The sequence below is a fragment of the Notamacropus eugenii genome, chromosome 2 (genome assembly GCF_028372415.1).
Source record: "Notamacropus eugenii isolate mMacEug1 chromosome 2, mMacEug1.pri_v2, whole genome shotgun sequence".
Classification (NCBI taxonomy): Eukaryota; Metazoa; Chordata; class Mammalia; order Diprotodontia; family Macropodidae; genus Notamacropus; species Notamacropus eugenii.
In genome coordinates this window covers 54,059,623-54,078,589 of record NC_092873.1, presented here as the reverse complement: position 1 = coordinate 54,078,589, position 18,967 = coordinate 54,059,623, and the positions used below count along the sequence as shown (strand labels likewise).

Here is an 18,967-nt window from a genome sequence, read left to right as displayed (position 1 = left end):
CTTGATCCATCGTCTGGATCAGTTGTTTTTCTAGTGAGGTGTTTCACATTTTCTTCCATTTTTTCATTCTTTTGATTTTGTTTTTATTACTTGGTATCTTATAACATCATTTGCTTCCTCTTGCCAGCTTTTAATTTTAAAGGGGTTATTTTCTTCCTTGCGTTTTTTAAATTTCTTTTTCTAATTGGTTGACTTTCTTTTCACCGTTTTCTTGATTTTCTTGGACTGTTCTTACTTTTTTCCTTAATTTTCCTCAACCTCTCTTATTTGATTTTTAAAGTTCTTTTTAAGCTCTTCCAAGATATCTTTTTGAACATGTGACCATTTGACATTTTTCTTCGATGTAGGAGTGGCTTTTTAAATTTCACTGTCTTCTTCTGAGTATTAACCCAGATCTCCTCTATCCACATAGTAACTATCTATGGTTGAGTTCTTTCTCCTTTGCTTACTTGTTATTTTTTCTTAAGCAACTTATTATTATAGTCAGGTTCTAGTCCCAAGGTGGATAGGTGTTTGGAGTGGGGGTTCAAGTTTTCCACTAAGCTTCAGGTTTTTCTTAAGAGTTGTTTTCTGAGCTCTGTCTGGGGGCCTGACCTTAGGTACTTTTCTCTGCCCTTGAGCCACAGCCAGGGTCCCCAGTCATGGTGTTACTGCAAATGCCCTCTCTCCCTCCCTCCCATCCCTTCTGCTGCTGCAAACTTTAGCTTACTTCTCTGTGCTGGAGTCTGCTTTCAGGCAAATTCTCGAAGCCTACAGGGTTCCCTACCCTTGGCTGCCCCACTCATTCACAGCTGCAGCCAAGGACTGGGTCTGGCTAGCACAATTGGACAACAGAGTCTGACCCTCCCCCACACTCCTGAAGGGAGGTACAGCAGTAAGCACCCCGGCACATAGAGGAGGGTCTGCTGCACAGGTTCTTAGATGTGCTTTTCTAAAAGGAAACCAACTTTTGAGGGGTCAGCAGTCACTTTAATCAAACCCATATATCAAGAGAGAAAATATAAGCAAGAGCAACATCCAGGGCCTCCAACTGTCTGTCCAACATACATCATTACCAGAGAGAGAAGCGCCAATATCTGGGTTTTCAAAGCTGGGAGGCTTCTTAAAACGGCTGCCCAGAGTCTCATCTGGCGCGAGAACCTTCTTCCAAAATCTAAGTCCCAAAGCAAAACCTTACCTCAGAGTATAAATACTCTTTTCAGAGCTGGAAGGCACAACCCCTCAAGACCTGACCCAGTGCCTCACCAGCAATCAGCAAAAGGTGTGGCCCCCCGTACAAAACAAGCCTCCTCTGATCCAGCTTCCCTTAACAGCCCCACCTGAGACCTGTCAATGGGCAGTGTTATAGGAGGCTGCCCCAGGGCTTGTTGTTTGGTGATTCAACAGAGTTGGCCTTCACTTGAGCCTCTGGCCTTTTTGGCATCTTCTCAAGTAGTCTTAGGAGAATAACTACTTTACCTGGACTTGAATTATTTTTACCACTCTAAGTTCACTTTGAGGCAATGCTTTTTGTTGTTTGTTGAGGAAATTTGGAGAGCCCACTGTTTCATGTCTTATCTCACCATCATCTCAGAATCCTCTCCTAAATCTCTAGGAATCATTCTTTATCCTAACCTGCTCTTGAGGGGTTTCCAGAGTCCTCAGGACTGGAAACTTCTGTTATTGGGTGTAGAGATAAAGGCATGTGAGTCAGAAAAGTCTGTTCCTGGATGGAAGAAACAGAGGCCAAAAGCTGAGAGATAGTTGTTCGGACTAGAGGTCTGGAAAAGAATGGGCATTTGCAGTTACTGTAAATGGAAAAAAAAAACCTGAACTTAGTCCAGGGACGGAAGGCCAAAAACAGGAAGAACACAATCTCTGGGTTTCAATAAAATCCAAGACGGTTCTTTGAGAATGTTGAATGGCCCCAGATTTGGTGGCTGTTTATTTGTCTGAACAGTAAGAGAGTTACAAACCCAAGAAAGTCATATTCTTGGCTGGAAAATGCCAATATCTAATTTTCCTTCCCTTTTCTCCTACACCGGAGCACAAAGAGCTTTTCAGATCTGTCTCCACTGTATTTGGAATTTGTCCATTCACTTTCTGACCAGGTAGATAATGAAGAGTTTTCAAAACCACTCCTGGCTCTGGAGAGTGGGTGTCAGTTTGGAAAAAAATCAAGTATATGCTTCAGAGGGAGAGGGAGGCTCGGAGGGACTGTGGGATGATGGCGCCTCTTTGTGTTCCAGACCTCCAGGGAGGAGCTTCTGCAGCTGGAGGTAGCAGTGGTGGTGCAGGAGCACAGGGTGCGAACCCTGGAGGGGCGTCCCCGCATTTGACGTACACATCCTATATCCTCAAGCAAACTCCACAGGTTTGGGTCCTTCATTTATGCTCTTTTGATATTCCTTGGAGACTGAAAAGTTGGAGGGATTATTTAGGACTGACCTTTGGGTGCAGTTGACCTCCTCTAGAATGCTGCCATTGGGAGCCAGGATTAACATCACTTTATCATTGGGGCTCCCCCAGCCAGTCCTGTGTTTGGGAGCCCAGGACAGGGGTCATTTGACCCATCAAATAGTCAAGTGCACATAGAAGTAAGCAGTATTTGAAGGTCTGTTTTATACCTCAGTGATAAGGCCCTCCCTTCATCCCAGCACATAGCTATCCTCCACATACCCATCTTGTCAGATGCTGTCCCCATATTAAAAAAAGAAAAAATCCGTTGTGAGCCTAGCATGAAGTATCAGCATAAGGTCCTTCCAGCTCAAGAACTTGGAGAGACTGTAGTGACTTTTCAGTAGCAAATCCCCATTGGTTTCTGTTCATTTCCATTACTTTTTCCTTTTGTTCACTTATATCTATCTGTTGTGGGTACTTTTAGTTCTTTTCTCACTTTATGTGATTTCATGAAGCTCTTCTCAGATTTCTTTGTATTCTAAATAATTGTTGATTTTAGTAATACTAATCCTGGGCCACAGTCGGTTTCACCATTCCCCTCTAGTTGAACAGTTAGGTGTTTCCAGTTTCTGATAAGATAGTCAGATTATTTTGTAACTTAGACTGCATGCTGACTACCAAGTTATTTTCTAAAAAGATCCTACTAATTTGCACTTACTAACGATGAATGAGGATGCCTGTTCATCTACCTGTTTATCTCTTATCCTTCCAATGCTTAGTTTTATTGCTATTAATTTTTTGTTGCCATTTTAATGAGTGTGAGATTGTACCCCAAAGTTGTTTTAATTTTCATGTCAATACTACTAGTGAAGTTGAGCTTCTTTTCAGCTACATATTAAGAATTTGTTTCTAAGTTGAAAATTGTTCCTATCCTTTGAAGACTGGAAGTCGCCATTATAAATGTTTTATTGCTCTCAATGTATTTTAATTGTCAAGTTTTTTTAATCTGTTATGTCTTCCATATATATTTTCCCTAGTCTGTTTTATCCTTTGATTTTTTTTGTTATACATATTTTTTTATTTTAATGTGTTCAAGCACAACTGTCTTCTCCTTAAGTATTCGAATTTGTCGAAGAGGAAAAATTAAGAGATAAATTCTTCCCTTTTTTTGCATTTTTTTGGGTTTTTTTTTTTTAAGAATTAGGAAATGTCATTTAACTTCAGTTTTTGGAATTAAATAAGGGTCTAAGAATAGATTTTTCATGGCATCCCCAATAGAAGTACAAGGAACAGCTGTATCATTTGTATTGACACACAAACTTTTATGTAATTTTACCATAATTTAATATAAATTCTTCCAAGGGTGGATTTTTAGATGCAATTACAAGAAAATACTACAGTTTTACCTAGAAATAAAAGTTTTCATATATCCTTTTTTTTTCTTGGCCATATGCGTTTTTAAAATGTACTGTGTCAGTTGATGCCACTTGGTATTTCAAGGAGACCAAATCCTACATCCTCTATGTAAGTTGTATTGTTATGCCTTCTAAATGGTTGGATTTTCCAAGGTCTTTCCAGTGTAATGCCAGCTTTGTCAGGGTCTCTGAAACTGGAAAGACTTTGACTAACAGATTGTATGTCTCTGTTGAAAAGGCTAGCCCAGCTGATCATCAGGTTAGCTCTAGAGGACATATTTTTTATCCATAGCAAATTATAAACATGAGGAGCTGCTGGATGAGAGTATCTTCCTCTACCGAAAGGAAATCCTGCATCCCTTGAACTGTGGAAGTGATAGCTGTACACTGGGAAAAGCAAATAAGCATTTTTATTGTCTCTAGAAGACCCATGGTATGATGTTCTTGTGGCCTTCACCGTTAGCATATAGCAAAGTCATTATCGGGCTATCAGGGAAGGGGGTGGAAAGAGAACGTGGTTCGAGACTAGAAGGGGGAAGATACCCACTCATCCACCATCCTGTTGTCTCTCTCTGAATCATCTGTGGCAGTAAGCTAGGTAAAATTGACATATTTTAGCTATCTCACTTGCTGTTTGTTTTCTGATATTGTGCATGATATTCTGTCCTGGGGAGCTTTCTATTTCTGTGCTGATGGAATTTCAGAATCTAAAGAAAGCTCTTTTTCCTGTAACAAAGCCTCTTTTTGTGACTTAAGGATAGGTGGTAGTGACTCAGATCTTTTTGCTTTTCCTTTTTTGTCTCCAGGGTACATTTTTAGTTGGCCAGCCATCCCCTCAGAGTTCTGGAAAGCAGTTGGCAACTGGGTCAGTGGTTCAAGGCAATTTGGGAGTCAATGCATCCTCCACACAAGGACAGCAAGCATTAAAAGTCATCTCTGGGCAAAAAACAGCTTTATTCACCCAGGTAGTATGCCCTTTCCTCCCTCTCCCCCACCCCCGCCATTTCCTCTTTTCTTTCTTTTGATTCTTTCCTCCCTCTCTCCCTTCCTTCCTCCTTTTTTTCCCTATTTGACTCGGTCCTTCCAAAGAAAATTCCACTTTTCTCCCATGAGACTGCCATCACATGTATCCTCTAAACATCTCAATTTTATCCAGTAGTAAATACTGACAAGGGGAACTATTGCCTCTTTCTAAAAAAAAATAAAGCAGAGGAGAAGAGAGCACTTGACTACGTAGAGGAATTTTTAGGTGCCTCCCAGAAGAGATGAGGTGACCCTTGACTTTTTCATGGCTTCTTAAAGTCAGAGATAGTGCATGCACACCTTATGGGCAGCTTTTCTTTATGTGGTCTCAGTTCAGTTCAACAAACTTCTATTTGATTTCTCCTGTATGAACTGGACATAAAAAGACAAAACCAGGTGGGCTCCACCTCCAGGAAACTGCTTCATTGTGCTGGTGGCAAACAGTACATCAAAACAGCGTATGTGAGAATGGTGTCTTAGGGAGCCCTGAGAACAGAAGGAGTCCAGAAGGGCCTTGGGCAGGATGTAGACCCTTGAGCTGTGTCTCCTACCAGCAGGTGACTTTGACTCTGCCTAATAATGGATCTCATTCAACTCCCACCTTGGTGTTGCTAGGCCAGTGTTATCATCATATGCATGATTTACATAAAGGAAAACTGAGGTTCAGAGAAATCAGGGACTTGCCCACACTCCCATGACTAGTAAGAGCATGAGATTCATTTGCTTACTCCTAATGCCACCATTTAGTTCACTCTGCTGCACGGCCTCTCAGTGTGTCCTGATAGAGGGCATCCTTTGCAGAGGAGCTGATGTGTTCAGTAGGTCACTCTACCAGGAGTGGAGAAGAGTGGGGAGAGGGCACAGGGTGAGGATTTGAAATTCTGTCCACGTTGGACTCACTGAAGATTCCTAAAGTGTGTGATTGCAATAATAACAGTTAATGTTTTCATATGAAGTAATCTGTCAGGTATTTGCTGGATCTTCAAAGTGTCGGGTGGTACTTTAACTATTCCAGCCCATTCCCCAACCACTTAGCACACCAGAACAATGTTCATCTGCTCTTTAGTATCAGACGCTTGAAGCTCATTCATAGTGTCACTGTTTCATTCCATTGTATTCATCTCTAAGTAGTCTTCATCTGATACATGTAAAAATAGTAGGAGAGGCAGCTTGGGGTAGTGGGTAGAAGGCCTGCCTTGGAGTCTGGGAGATCTGGCTTCAGGCATGGTGTGAGTCCATTTTTGTAGGCTCTCTCTCTGTCTTTGTCTGTGTCTCTCTATCTCCCTCCCCTCTCCCCCTCTTTTCCTCTCTCTCCCTCTCTGTCCCTCTCCCTCTCCCCCTCTCTCTCCCTCTCTGTCCCTCTCCCTCTCCCCCTCTCTCTCCCTCTCTCTCCCTCTCCCTCTCTCTCCCTCTCTCTCCCTCTCTCTCCCTCTCTCTCCCTCTCTCTCCCTCTCCTTCACTCCCTCTCCCTCTCTCTTTCTCTTTCTCTTTCCCTTTCCCACTTTGTGGGCTTTATGACTGTGGGTGAGCCTTCTAACCAGCTGCTCGGGACCCCAGGCAGTTCTCTAAATCTGTAAGGTACAGAAGAGTCATTGCAGTTACATCCATTACATAGTGGAAAGACTTTCCACACTAGGGAAAAAATAGGACATATATTGTGAACTACTTTTTTAAGACACTGGCATTCTTAAAAACAAAGTTGATCTGTGCTTCCAAATTCTGGTTTCCAGCTGCATTTATTCACATGTCCTAAATTATTGGCACCAAAGCATTGTGAAGTTAAGAAGCTATTAACTTTGAGTTTGTTGCAAGAGTACACTAGTCCTTCCCAACCTCTATCATAGGTTCACATAGCTCAGGTCATAATTCTTCCTGCACTGCTCTAACTCTTGAGCTGCCTTATAAATGTAATTGAGATACCTGCTAGCTGCTGCATCATTATTATTTGCACATAATTTCTTTCTACAGGCAAACCCTGGTGGGCAGGCATCTCTGATGAAAATATCTGATGGATCCTTGAAGTCTGTGCCGGCCACCACCCCACTCTCCAAGCCTGGGACCACCGTCCTGAGAGTCTCAGGGGGTGTGATCACTACTGCCACCTCCCCAGCTGTCTCTCTCTCTGCCAATGGAGTTGTACAGCAGGTAAGAAGCATTGAGGTAGCAAAGAATTGATCACGGAACTTTGGGCAAAATTCACAGTGAAAGCAACGTGGCATCTGCCTCAGAGAATCCACCCTCTGTGGGGCCTCTCTCCCAGGGGCGCAGCGCAGAACCCCTCAGGACTCTGTGACCATTCTTGCTTTTGACCCTTTCCTTTGCTTCGGCCTTCTCACCTTCCTGTCATGCATTTATTTATGTACTGAGGGTTTTAAGAGCAGAGGAGACGACATTATAGGAAGAAGGAGAGCCTGGCCAGGTAGCCGTGTAACCAGTCCTGATTTGGACTTGGGAGAATGAACTCCCAACCTGTCTGGTCTGAATGGCTGCTCACCTGGTGTACTGGTGATGATTTTTGTATCTTCTTTGATAGTAAGAGTGAGGGAACTTGTCTAGAACACGCACATCTCCTAAGCCGCAGAGCCCAGAGCATCGGTTTCATCAGCTTTGTAGGATGTGAACATGGCAGCAGCATAGAAAACATAGAAGTTTACGGAAGGCAGGAGGGGAGAATAAGGGCATACATATCAGAAGGGGGAAGATAAGGCCCCTTGCCCACTGGTCAGAGCAGGAGCTGTGGCTTTGTCTCCCAGCCTTCATTTTGCTGCGACAGGCAGTGTCCTCTCCTTAGCATAGTTGTGGCAAGAAGTCTGAGCCAGTCTCTTTCCCATCACAGTATTCTCTTATCACAGTGGCGCATACAAGAGTGATGACTTGAAATTATTACCTTTGTGTCAAATAGTATTTGCTCGTAATTGTTCTAAATGTGTATTTGTTAAGAAGAGCCCCCTTGTTCTAATAGGATGGGTTTTGGTTCATTTTATTTTGTTCGTTTATTTTGAGGTGACTTTTCTTTCAAGGAGAAATTGAACACATCACTAGCAGTATTTGACCCTCATCGTATCACTCTTAAAATTCTGAGCATGATATACCTCTGTTGGCTATAAGGTATGCAAGGTGTTGAGTGTCTTATAAACTGTACAGGAAGGAGGAAAATGGTGCTAGGCCTCCTGAATATTCTGGGACAAATTGGCAAGGAAGGAGCCTAGCACGACTGTAACTCACTGAACATTGCTTAGACCAAAGTCGCCCTAGGGAGTAAATCTGGCTGAAATATCTTAGTTGTAAAAATCTGAAATGCTGCAGCTCCCAGAAGGGTTGTCATTGTGCTTACCCCCAAAGTTAGGAACACATCACTCCCTTGGCTACAAGAGCTTACAAATAACTTCCTCCCGAATTCCCACAGAACCAGTTGACTGTTGGCCCAGTAAGACCGCCTTTTGTTCCCTGAAGCTGGAAGACATGAGACTACCTTGCATTTGCATAGCTCTTAAACCTTTTCAGAGGAAATCATAGGCATTCTGCCCCTTGACGCAATCTGATCCTGGTGCATGTAGCCTTGGGAGTCTGAGCTGGGATTACAGAATGACCCATCCTTCAGAGGAAGTCACCTTTGAGATTGGTGCCTTTGTTAATGTGACAGAGTAGGAATGTAAGGTTTTAACTGTCCTGCTGTGAGATTGGTGAACATTGTGTGATGAAATGTTCCGTTTAACTGTAGCGCGGTCAGCCTGGGAAATGTAATAAATCAGAAAATCGGTCAATAGGACCCATTCCATTCAAGAGAAAATTCAGTGTTTGTAGGGAAGAATGTGAAAAGTTTTTATGTGGATGATGTTAAATAGTCTCTACATCTGTAGAAGACAGAAACAGGCTTCAACAATCAGGAGAAATGTGGATTTAAGAAGCAGTGCCCGCCTGTCAAGGTAGTAAACCCTGAAATGGGCAATCAGAAGCTGTGTTGAGTCTTCACTGGTTCAGATCTTGAAGTCGAGAAGACTCTTTCCCTTATGATTTAGAAATTCATCTGCTCCCATATGAGGGCTCAGGCTGCTGGTTTCTCTGCGAGCTCATGGGATCTGAAGTCTCAGGAAATAGGTACATTGTTGGCCCTGGAAGGTAGTTCTCTAGCAGAGCCTCAAGCTTCTGTCTTGTCTTTTGAGGACTATTATCGCACTTGTGGATACTCACTCTTCTTGCCCCTCACCTTTGTCTCTGATGTTCCCTATCCCAGGAAGATCCTGAATGCCTCCTTAGTCTGCTTAATGCTGCTCATGAGAGGACTAACGGGCTGCTTTCTCAGAAAGCTCAGAGTGCTTGCCATGTAGAAAGAATGGGACGAGGGAGGTTCATGATTAGGTTTACATGGCAGACAACATAGATTTAAAATTGGCTTTGATTCCCTTCAGTTCCTTGGGTAAGGGACAAATGGGGAAACAGATTGGACCTTTGTATTCATTACTATTGGGAATTCCCAGCAGTGCAGGTAAGCAGCTTTCTGAAGACAGCTGCCTGGGTGAACTCTCAGACATTGTGTTGTGGCACAGGACCTGAACCTAGGTCTTCTTGGTTTTGGAGCTAGCTTTAGCCATCATGCCACACTGCCATTCATATTCTGATAAAAATTATTAAAAGACTGAAAGGTTTCACTGGAGCTGTTTAGCAAATGGCTTAGGTGACCTGGCCTGGTCATTTGTGTCATGTGAAGATCAATTTGTCTACAGATTCAGAACTCTTGGGTTCTGACAAGTAGCCTGTTACATCTCCTGCTTCCAGAAGAGCTGCTCTCTCCATGGTGACAGGAGGAATCTAAGATGGTGTCACTTTCATTATTGGTAGTCATGAAATATTGTGCCAAAAATATAAAATAAACTTGATTTACTTCTTTGTGACGTTTGGGGAAAAAAAAGAGATTGAAAGGTAATGCTGTCTTTCTTTAACTCCTGTTATTCTTTGTGCGACTGATGAGCAGTCAGAAGGAGCAGCTTCTAGCTCCGCTTCAGCAGTGGGACCTGGTGGGAAAGCTTGTGGGCAGCCATCACTGTGTGTGACTCCAGCCCAGGCAGGGCCCGTGGGAACCAACAGAGCTGGCACCTCAGCCGTCATCAGTGCCGCATCTCTGATGTCCGCAGCAACTCCTGTCTCTGGCAAAACTGCAGTCTCAGGTAAATGGCCTCTCCTTCTTGCTTTATTATTCTCTTCTGATAGTCAAAGCCCTCTGGAACCTGGCTCTGCTCTGCTCTGCTCTCCCAGTCTTAACTAACCATGGGCAGCTCCTCCTTAGGAATTCAGTGTTTGGGCCACTCCCTCTTCCTGGACGGCCTGCATGGTGCCCCTCTGCTTCCCTCCCTGCTTGGTCTGCTGACGTCCTTCCCATTTCCAGTTACCATGAGGCTTCCTCTGATTCCCCATCAGTGATATTACGTATTTAAATTAGTTTGCGATATCCCCAGCTCGGTTGGACGATGGCATGGCCTTCATTTAGTCATTGTCTCCACCATCCTCCAGCATCTCAGGAATGATTCTCTTACTAACTGGGCCTTCCTGAGCCTCAGTCCTTCTCTATAAAACAGGGATGATAAGAACACCTACCTCTTAGGGTTGTGAGAATCAAATGAGATACTGTCTGTAAAGTGCTTTCCAAACCTTCATTGTTTGCAGAAATTGTAGTCAGTAGCTATTACAGCTGTCGCTTCCATTAACTAATCCCAGATTTGCTCCATTAAATCAGAGAAGTAAAGCAAAAGGAGACCTTAGAAACTGTTTAGTCCTAACACACCCCCTACCCATCATTTTACAGATGAGGAAACTGAGAGCTGAAGGGACTTGCCAGAAGGGTCCCTAGATGCTATCTCATCCAACCACTTATTTTACATATGGGGCGGAAATTTCAGTCACCAAAAAATATTTATATTCTTGGAGGTGTGTATGCGTGCTTCATATGAGATTCCTGACAAGCTGGGTGTAGAAATTTTTGTAAACTCTGTTTTTCTTGATGGTTTTTTATTCTAATCTCAGAGAAACACTGAGTCTTCAGTGAGCAGTGGTTTTTTTAATCCTCCCTACCCTTGCTGTCATGCAGCTCCTTATCTGGACTGTAAGAGAGTTGATTTTGTTGGCCCCATCTCTGTCCTTTCTTGCATCTTTAAGGCTCCATTTCCTACGACCTAGTCTCAGCTGTACTCTGCATCATGACCTTGGGCCAGTCATTTAACCAACCTGAGCCAGAACTTCATGTAGAAAATAAGGCGTTTGAATGCCATCATGTCTCAGTTTCCTTCTAGCCCCCAAATCTGTTTCTTCTAAGCCCATGCCCTTACTTACTAGTAATTTTTTTCTTAGCTACTTGGCTACTGTGACCCATGAAACAGATGAAAATATAAAATGAGTAACAGCCCCACACAGCTGTAGTTTCATGGAGATTGTGGTGGGGGGACATAGTTCTTAGAATATCTACAGTCATGAATTTAGCACTTGACCTTCTTAATAAACCTGGGACGCTTACTCGTCCTCTGAGCCTAGCAAGTCACTATAACTCAGTCTGCCTCAGTCTGACCTTCATTTTCCCCCTAAAAAATCAAAGAAAGAGGAAAATGAACCATATGAACAAAAATATTTATAGAAACTTTTTGTAGTAGTAAGGGGCTGGAAATCAAGGGAGCAGTTGCTATCCGTTGGGGAATGGCTGAACCCGTGATGATATACCAATGTAATGAAATACAATTGTGCTATAAGAAATGAGGAAATTAATGATTTTAGAGAAACCTGGGTAGATTGCAGAAACAGATGCACAGTGATGTAAGCAGAACTGATAGAATAGTTTCTGTGATAACAACATTGGAAAGACTAAACAACCGTGAAAGGTTTAAGAACTTGGATCACAGTGGGACCAGCCAGGAAGCCAGAGCTCTCATGGGGAAGCACCTCTGGAGAGAAGGGTGAAAGACTCAGCTTGCTGGTGTTTGGCTCTGACCAGTGCAAGAATGTATTTTGACTACACTTATTTGTTTATTTTTAACGGAGTGGGAAGATGGGAAGGAGAGAGAAAATAGATTTTTGTTTATTTTAAAACATGAAGTTGAATTTAGAAAAAAAATTTTAAACAAAAAAGGAGGGGGAAGGCGCATCAATTTTAAAATGAAAACCATATTGAAAATGTTCAAAATCAAGAGCTGAAAGGAGCCAGAGGGTTATAATGGGCTCACACCCGCACATGCGAAGTACTTTATTCAAATCAGAAAGTTCCAGATGGAGTGAGCACTAAATGATATCCTGAAAATGAGATGTACAAGTTACTTCAGAATAATCGTCTATGTGCCCTCAGCCCATTGACTGGTGAAAGTAAAAGCCAGCCAAATAGCAAATGAAAAGAAAGGAAAAAGATGAAAAGACACCAAATTTTATTTCACCTGACATGTTTAACTTTTGATTCCCCAAATTGGAATATAGCAAAAATAGAGTGAATCCACTTGATCATCAGTTTTAGAGAAATTTGGCACATGTTACCACAGCAAGAAAAAAAATTTTTTTAGAGTAAAGCCCCGGGGGTGGGGAGAGACAAAATTTCCATCTGCCAGAAAATACTTTTTTCCTTGCCAAAGGTGACACTATTTTATAGTACAAGCTCATTTTTTAAAAGTTAAAATATCAAAAACATTTTGAGGGAAGAAATGAAGTCCTGATCAGGCTGAGGTCTTTGTGAGGGGAGAAGAAAGAGACTGCTACAGAAGAAATTGTGGAGGTAAAGATAACAAGATTTGGCAACTGGGACAATACTGAGTTTGCCAGTCTGGCTGACTGGGCAGGTGATGGTGCTCTCAGCAGTATTAGGGAAATTCAGAAGAGGGATAGATTTGGGGGAAAGATAATTGAATTCTGTTTTGGATGCATTGAGCAAGTGGAGATGTCCAGTAGACATAGGACTGGAGATCAGGAAAAGAACTGGAGCTGGATATACAGATCTAAAAGTCATCTACATAGAAATAATAATTAAACCCAAAGGAGCTGATTATATCACCAAGGGAGAGAGCTGTCACAGAAATCCCAGAGAGGACAGGGTATCCTGGAGGAAAAGGTGGTTAATAGTATCCAAGGCTGAAGATGTCAGACAGGATAAAAATGGAGAAAAGGCCATTTGATTTGGCAGTTAACGAGATCCTTGGTGACTTTGGAAAGGGCAATTTCAGTTGAGTGATGAGATCAAAAACCAGATTGTCCTGGGTTTAGAAGGGCTTTGTTAGTGAGAAGAGAGGAGATGGAGGTATTGAGTACAGAAGGCTCTCTGAGGACTGAGTCTGAGAAGGGGAGGTAAGAAGTAGAGTAATAGCTAGTAGGTCCTATAAGGTGTTTTTAAGGATATAGAAGACATAAACATGTTTGTAGGCAGTGGAAAGGGAACTTATAGAGGAGTGATTCAGAATGAGAGGGTGATAAGTAAGGGACTGGAGTGGTGTAAGGGAATGAAACTTAAAGTTACCTGTAGAAGGATTTGCCTAGGTGAGGATAAGGGCCATCTCTTCATTTTGGAAATGATTCATAGCATTACTCTGCTTATTTAGTTGAGTTGTCATCTTCCTGTTATTATAATGAGGTGAGAACCTTATCTCTGTTCCCAAACACCAAAGGATGTGCTCTCTCTGATTCCCCAGTACCTAGTATATCGCAAGCACTTAAGAAATGCTTCTTGATTAATTGAGTTCCAGGGTATTTTCTAGGACATGACATTTTAGCCTCTGGAGGACTGCCTTTCTCTGCTGGGCTCCATGACAGGTCTGCACAGAGGCCCCACATCCTTTCTAGTTTATACCCAGGTCGTATCAACCTTCCCAACAGCTTTCCCATGAGGCCTCTTATCTCCACTCACAATGCCATGCCCCTTTTGTCTCATACCTCTGGTCCATCCAGCTCATGGCCTCCAGTGTGACCTTCCTTCAGCATCCATCTGTCCCTGGGATTCCCTTACTCAGCCAGGCCCGATGGATCCTTTTTGCCTCAACAATCAAATTAACTATTTAGCTTTCAAACTCCAACACAACCTATCTCTCACTTATATGTCCAGCGAGCTTCATTAGACGTTAACTCCCCCCACACTCCATGCCCCCCAGATAGCCCTTCTCTCTGTCCTGTGTCTGTGACACTCAAGTTTTCCTCTCTGCTTTTGAGCTGGCCCTTGCTTGGAAAGAGATGCCCCTTGGTTCCTGTTATGCTTTAGATATGATCTTCCTCATTAGAATATCAGCTCCTTGCAAGAAGGGATTGCTTCATTTTTTTTGTCCTTGTGCCTAGTCCTCCGTAGGTGTTTAAGAGACATACATACTTTAACAAACAAACATACTTGTTTGGTTGGTTGTTTGATCCTATCGCAGATTTTGAGATTCTCTACTTGGTGCATGGAAGGGCAGGTTGGATTGGATGTAGTTTTGCCTCTTGTGTCAAAGCCAGGTGTCAGTGAACATATATTAAGTCCTACTATGTGCCAGATACTGTACTAAGAGCAAAAGATGGTGTCTGCCCCTAAGCTCACAGTCTAATTGGGGAGACAATAAGCAAATAAATTGGTACAGACAGACTATATATGGCATAACTGGAATAAATAATGATAGCATCCGTATAGCACCTACTATGTGCTAGGCGCTAGGCAAAGCACTCGGCACTTGTCTCACTTCATCTTCACGACAATCCAGAGATGCTGTAATTATCCTCATTTTTTATAGATGAAGGGACTGAGGCAAAGGAAGGTTAAGAGACTTGTTCAGGGGCACAGAGCTAGTGAGTGTCTGAGGCTGGATTGGAACCTAGTTCTTCTTCCAGGCCTGGTGTTTCATCCACTTTGTTTGTTAGCGGTCCCAGAGGGCTTGGGAAGGCTTGTAGAAGGTGGGATTTTAGTTGGGACTTGAAGGAAGCCAGAGAGGTCAGGAAGGAGATTTGAGGAGGCACAGGGGCCAGCCAGATTAGAAGGCCAGAGCTGAAAGATGGAGGGTCTTGTCCATGGGACAATCAGGAGTCCAGTATCACTGGATCCAAGGGGATGAACTGGGGATTAGGGTATGAGAAACCTGGAAAGGCAGGAGGATGATAGGTTATGAGGGGCTTTGAATGCCAAGTGAAGGGTTTTTGTATTTATTCCTGGAGGCTGTAGGAAGCCTATCAAGTTGGGGGGTGGGGGGTGATGATCAGATCTGTGCTTTAGGAAGATTTGTAGAATAGAGAGTAGACTGGAAAGGGAAGAGACCTGAGGCAGGCCGACCTACCTCCACCCACCCACCCCCTCCCTCAACAGTTATTGTAATAATCCCGGCATGAACATTCTCAATCCCTCATGTGAAACTTTGTCTACTTCTTTCAGGCCTGTTAAAGATCCATTCCAACCAGTCCAGTCCTCAGCAGGCTGTCCTGACCATACCCAGCCAGCTTAAACCACTCAGTGTAAATGCTGCATCTGGAGGCATCCAAACCATCCTGATGCCCATGAATAAAGGTAAAGCCTCCAGACGTGCTTGGGATAGGAGGGCATTTTCCTGGGTCTTTTTTGGAGAAGCATGGTTGGCAGTGAGTAGCTCTGCTCTCCCCCACTCTGCTGCAGAGACAGGGTTTTCTCAGAGCTTATTTCAGGGAGTTCAGAGAACACATGGTTAGCATTCCATGGCACAAAGAGAGATAGAGAAGACCCAAGAAGGAAACAAACCATTCCTGTGAAGAAGAGGAGGCAGAGCTGCCTGAAAAAGCCCCCAAGGAGGAAGGGCTGCTTTGGGAGGACAAAGGGGTCCCTCTGTGCATGTGATAGACAGTTGTGGAGGATGTTCTGGAAGGACTTTTTGTTCAGGGAAGAGTTGGCTAGATGGATTTTAAATCCCTTCCAGCTCTGAGCTTCTAGGATTCTGCATGTTGACTCTTGGTGTACTTTGCTTGGCAAAGAAATGATGCTTGTGATTTTTAGTTTTCCATTTGGAAAAAATGTGGATCATCTAAAGTTTAGATAGAAGGAGACTCATACATGCTGGCCATTTTACTTGTCAGCACCTCTGTCCCTAGGAGAAAAAGGAATCGGTAATGAGCTCCCTGTGAGCAGCTCTGGATAAAAAAAAAAAATGTATAGGGAGGAAGTGACAATGACTTTACTCAAAGGAAGGTTTTAGATTATGTGTGGATTAATTTATCTAGTGTTATCTCTAGTCCACCATTCCCACAGGTAACAAACTTAGTACCACCATGTAAACTTGTTGAAGTCTCAGTAAAGTGAAAGGATGTTATTGATTTCTTTGCCATCCTAGAAGTTTTTCATCCTGAATTCATCTTGCTTTAAGATAAAAATAATTCTGTGACATCGTAGGACAGCCATGTATCATGACCTTCGCAGTTCTCATTATGTTGATTTTTGATGGGCATGAAATGGAAAACTCAACTGTGGAATAAGGGATTGGGGTTGGTGCCCCTGAGTCCTTTTCTCTACATCTGGGATCTTCTGAAAGCCTTTGAGAAACACACACTGTGGAGCCCTTGGGCCTGATTGATTATATGGGGACAGGGTCTGTTTGAGGGCCTCGTCCCCCAGTCATAACAGCTCTGTCCACAGTTGACTTCACTGTTGAGCTGATGATCTGCCCAGGGTTGGGAGTATGGGCGGGAGATGTGACTGTTGTTTCAGGAGGATGTTTACCCCCGCATTGAGGCTCTGTCTAGATGTCAGAGCAAGGAGCCTGGAGCCCTGAAATGGGAGAGTGTTTTTACGTAAAAGATTTGTGTTGATAATGCCATTTTTTATTATTGAGCATGTAGTTTATTCTTTTCCTTCCCCTTTCAGTAGTTCAATCATTGTCTGCCAACAAGACGCCTGCCATGCCCTCCGTGGTTGCCCCCAGCTTGGCCCCTGTCAGCTCTACTTCCACTACTGTTACTAAAGGTAAAAGTGTTTATTTTCCTTATTAAAAAGAACGGTAGAAAGATGCATTACCATGTGATACTTCCACACATCAAAAGGTAATAGACACTCATAATTCAAGGCAGTGGTGTTGTGTTGAGAAGCATGAGACTTCTCGTTTGTGGCGAACATTCAAGGATAGGTAGGATGGGAAACCCTGGTCAACAGAAAAGGTTGGAACAATTCCTTCTAAGAAAATCCATGGGACTGTGCTTCCCTCTGCTCCCTTCGGGGAGTTCTGGCATCAGTCATCAGAATGGCAAGAGGAGCTAAGTGGAAGATCTCAGGGCAGGTCTGTAACTCGGTGTTTACTGGTTCTGCCCATTTCCTGGCTGGTGGGTAATAGGGGCTGCTCAAAGTTCTTAAATGGGGAATGTCATAATGAAATTGGCAGTATTAAAAAGATTATATATGCAAAATATGCAGAATAAATGACAGGCAGAGCATCTAGAAACCAGGTGCCCAGTGGGGGAATATATAGTGAGACAGTTCTGGGTTTGGTCAGCTAGATCAGGGCTGGTGGAAGTTGACAGTAGCACTAGGAATGAAAGAAAGTGTGGGAAGAGAGACCTTACCAGCCTCTGGTAGCAGGTAACATGGAATCCCAGGATCATTAGCTGGGAAGTACCTGAATACTTGGGGTTTATTTCTTGCCTTGATCATTACACACAAAAGACCACGAAGATGGGAGTGTGGGTTGTGGGAGGTGGGAACATGAAGGAGGACAGCAACTGAAGAATGAGAGAGTTGATTCTTCTCAAGTTTCTGTAGAGATTGGATTCAGTCACTTTAATTTCTTAGAGGGACAACTTGTTTAGAATTCTCTTAGCTGACTTCCCACCTTGGTTTTTTGTGCTCTCACCCCTTGACAACTTGCCTCATGGATCTTTGTTTGCTGACACTGTTATGGGAGGAGCACTCACACCCACCATTGGGGGGCAGAGGGGCAGCTTTTTTCCTGGAATCCCCACAAGGGGAAAGGATTTTCTGTTTTTGCTTGACATGGTCCTGCATGTGATCCTCAGCCACTTATCCCTGACTGGGGTCTGTCTCCCTTTGCAGTGAAGATGGAGCCAGAAACACCAGGATCCAACGGCCTCACTTTGGTCTCTCAGGAAGTGCAGACAGAAGTGAAGACAGAAGAAAGTACTGAACTGGGGAACTATGCGATCAAGTAACATTTTCTATTCTTTCTAAGAGAGTTCAGTTTGTGGAGAGGGCTTTTGGAAGGGCCTGCTTTGTGCGCGGCAGTGATGTCTTTGTAAAAGCGCTGTCACTGATCCAACAGCCCTTCAGGGCTCAGGTGACACACTTGTTCTGCAGCACTCGTGTGACAAGGGCCATTGGCTCCATTTTACAGATGAGGAAGCTGCCTCAGGGTCCTGGGGTTAGACAGGGCTCCTGACTCCTGGGCTCTGCCCCTTCTTGCATTCATTCATCCTTTGGTTAAGATTCATTCCTGTGAACCTGCTGAACGTGCGGGGTTTGTTGATTGGCTTTCATTTCTTAACAGTAATATTCTGCATAGCAGCTCTTTGGCAGACAATTTAGGCCCATCCTTATGTCTTAAGGCAATTTCCAGACTAAAGAGGGAATTGCTGCAAAGCATTATTAATCACTTCACACACATGGATGATACGTAGTGCCAGTCCAAACACAGAGTCTGAAACAGTAACATGGACGATGAGAAAAGCATCCTGACAGAAATTTGCACAAGATCTGTGACTTCAAGACAGCCCAGATTTTGTGACTAAAGCAAATGGTGCAAGAAAATGCATATGACTTTAGGCTGCAAAAACTGATCGCCTCCTGAACACTTAGACGTGCCCAAGTGGCCACAATTCTGTCCCTCATAAAGTGACCATTGACAAATCCCCATACTGCAGGTGTAGACCCCAAACTATACTTGAAAATTCAACACACAAACTCTGCAGTCTTTATCACAGATAAAACAGTTGCCCTTAATTGTCAGATCTAACATAGTTAAAGAAATAAAAATAGTTTTTGGTGATAAATTTTATTTTTATTTTTTACATAAATATATATTATTTTTATCTCACTTATATTCCTTGCCCTCCATCTCCCAGCAAGCTATCTCATATTATAAAAAATAAAATAAAGTTTAAGGCAATTTTAAAAAAAAGGAAGAGAAGAAATTCATTAAAAACAATCAATAATTGGAAGAACTCATGTTCTAGGCATTCTTTTATACCAGCAGACCCTGCCACCTTCA

The 18,967-nt window shown here is 43.2% G+C and overlaps 1 protein-coding gene across 11 annotated transcripts in view; it reads left to right on the top strand.

Moving 5' to 3' along the window:
• Nucleotides 1-18,967, top strand: part of YEATS2 (YEATS domain containing 2) — a 108,456-nt gene that overhangs the window by 69,939 nt on the left and 19,550 nt on the right. For 10 of the 11 annotated variants that reach the window (XM_072640344.1, XM_072640338.1, XM_072640345.1 and 7 more), the window contains 7 exons: nt 2,229-2,353; nt 4,601-4,759; nt 6,786-6,962; nt 9,790-9,982; nt 15,163-15,294; nt 16,618-16,716; nt 17,797-17,908. In XM_072640344.1, coding sequence (XP_072496445.1) covers nt 2,229-2,353; nt 4,601-4,759; nt 6,786-6,962; nt 9,790-9,982; nt 15,163-15,294; nt 16,618-16,716; nt 17,797-17,908 — 997 coding nt within the window. The remainder of the gene's footprint in view (nt 1-2,228; nt 2,354-4,600; nt 4,760-6,785; nt 6,963-9,789; nt 9,983-15,162; nt 15,295-16,617; nt 16,717-17,796; nt 17,909-18,967) is intronic. The other variant, XM_072640343.1, reaches the window with a different exon arrangement.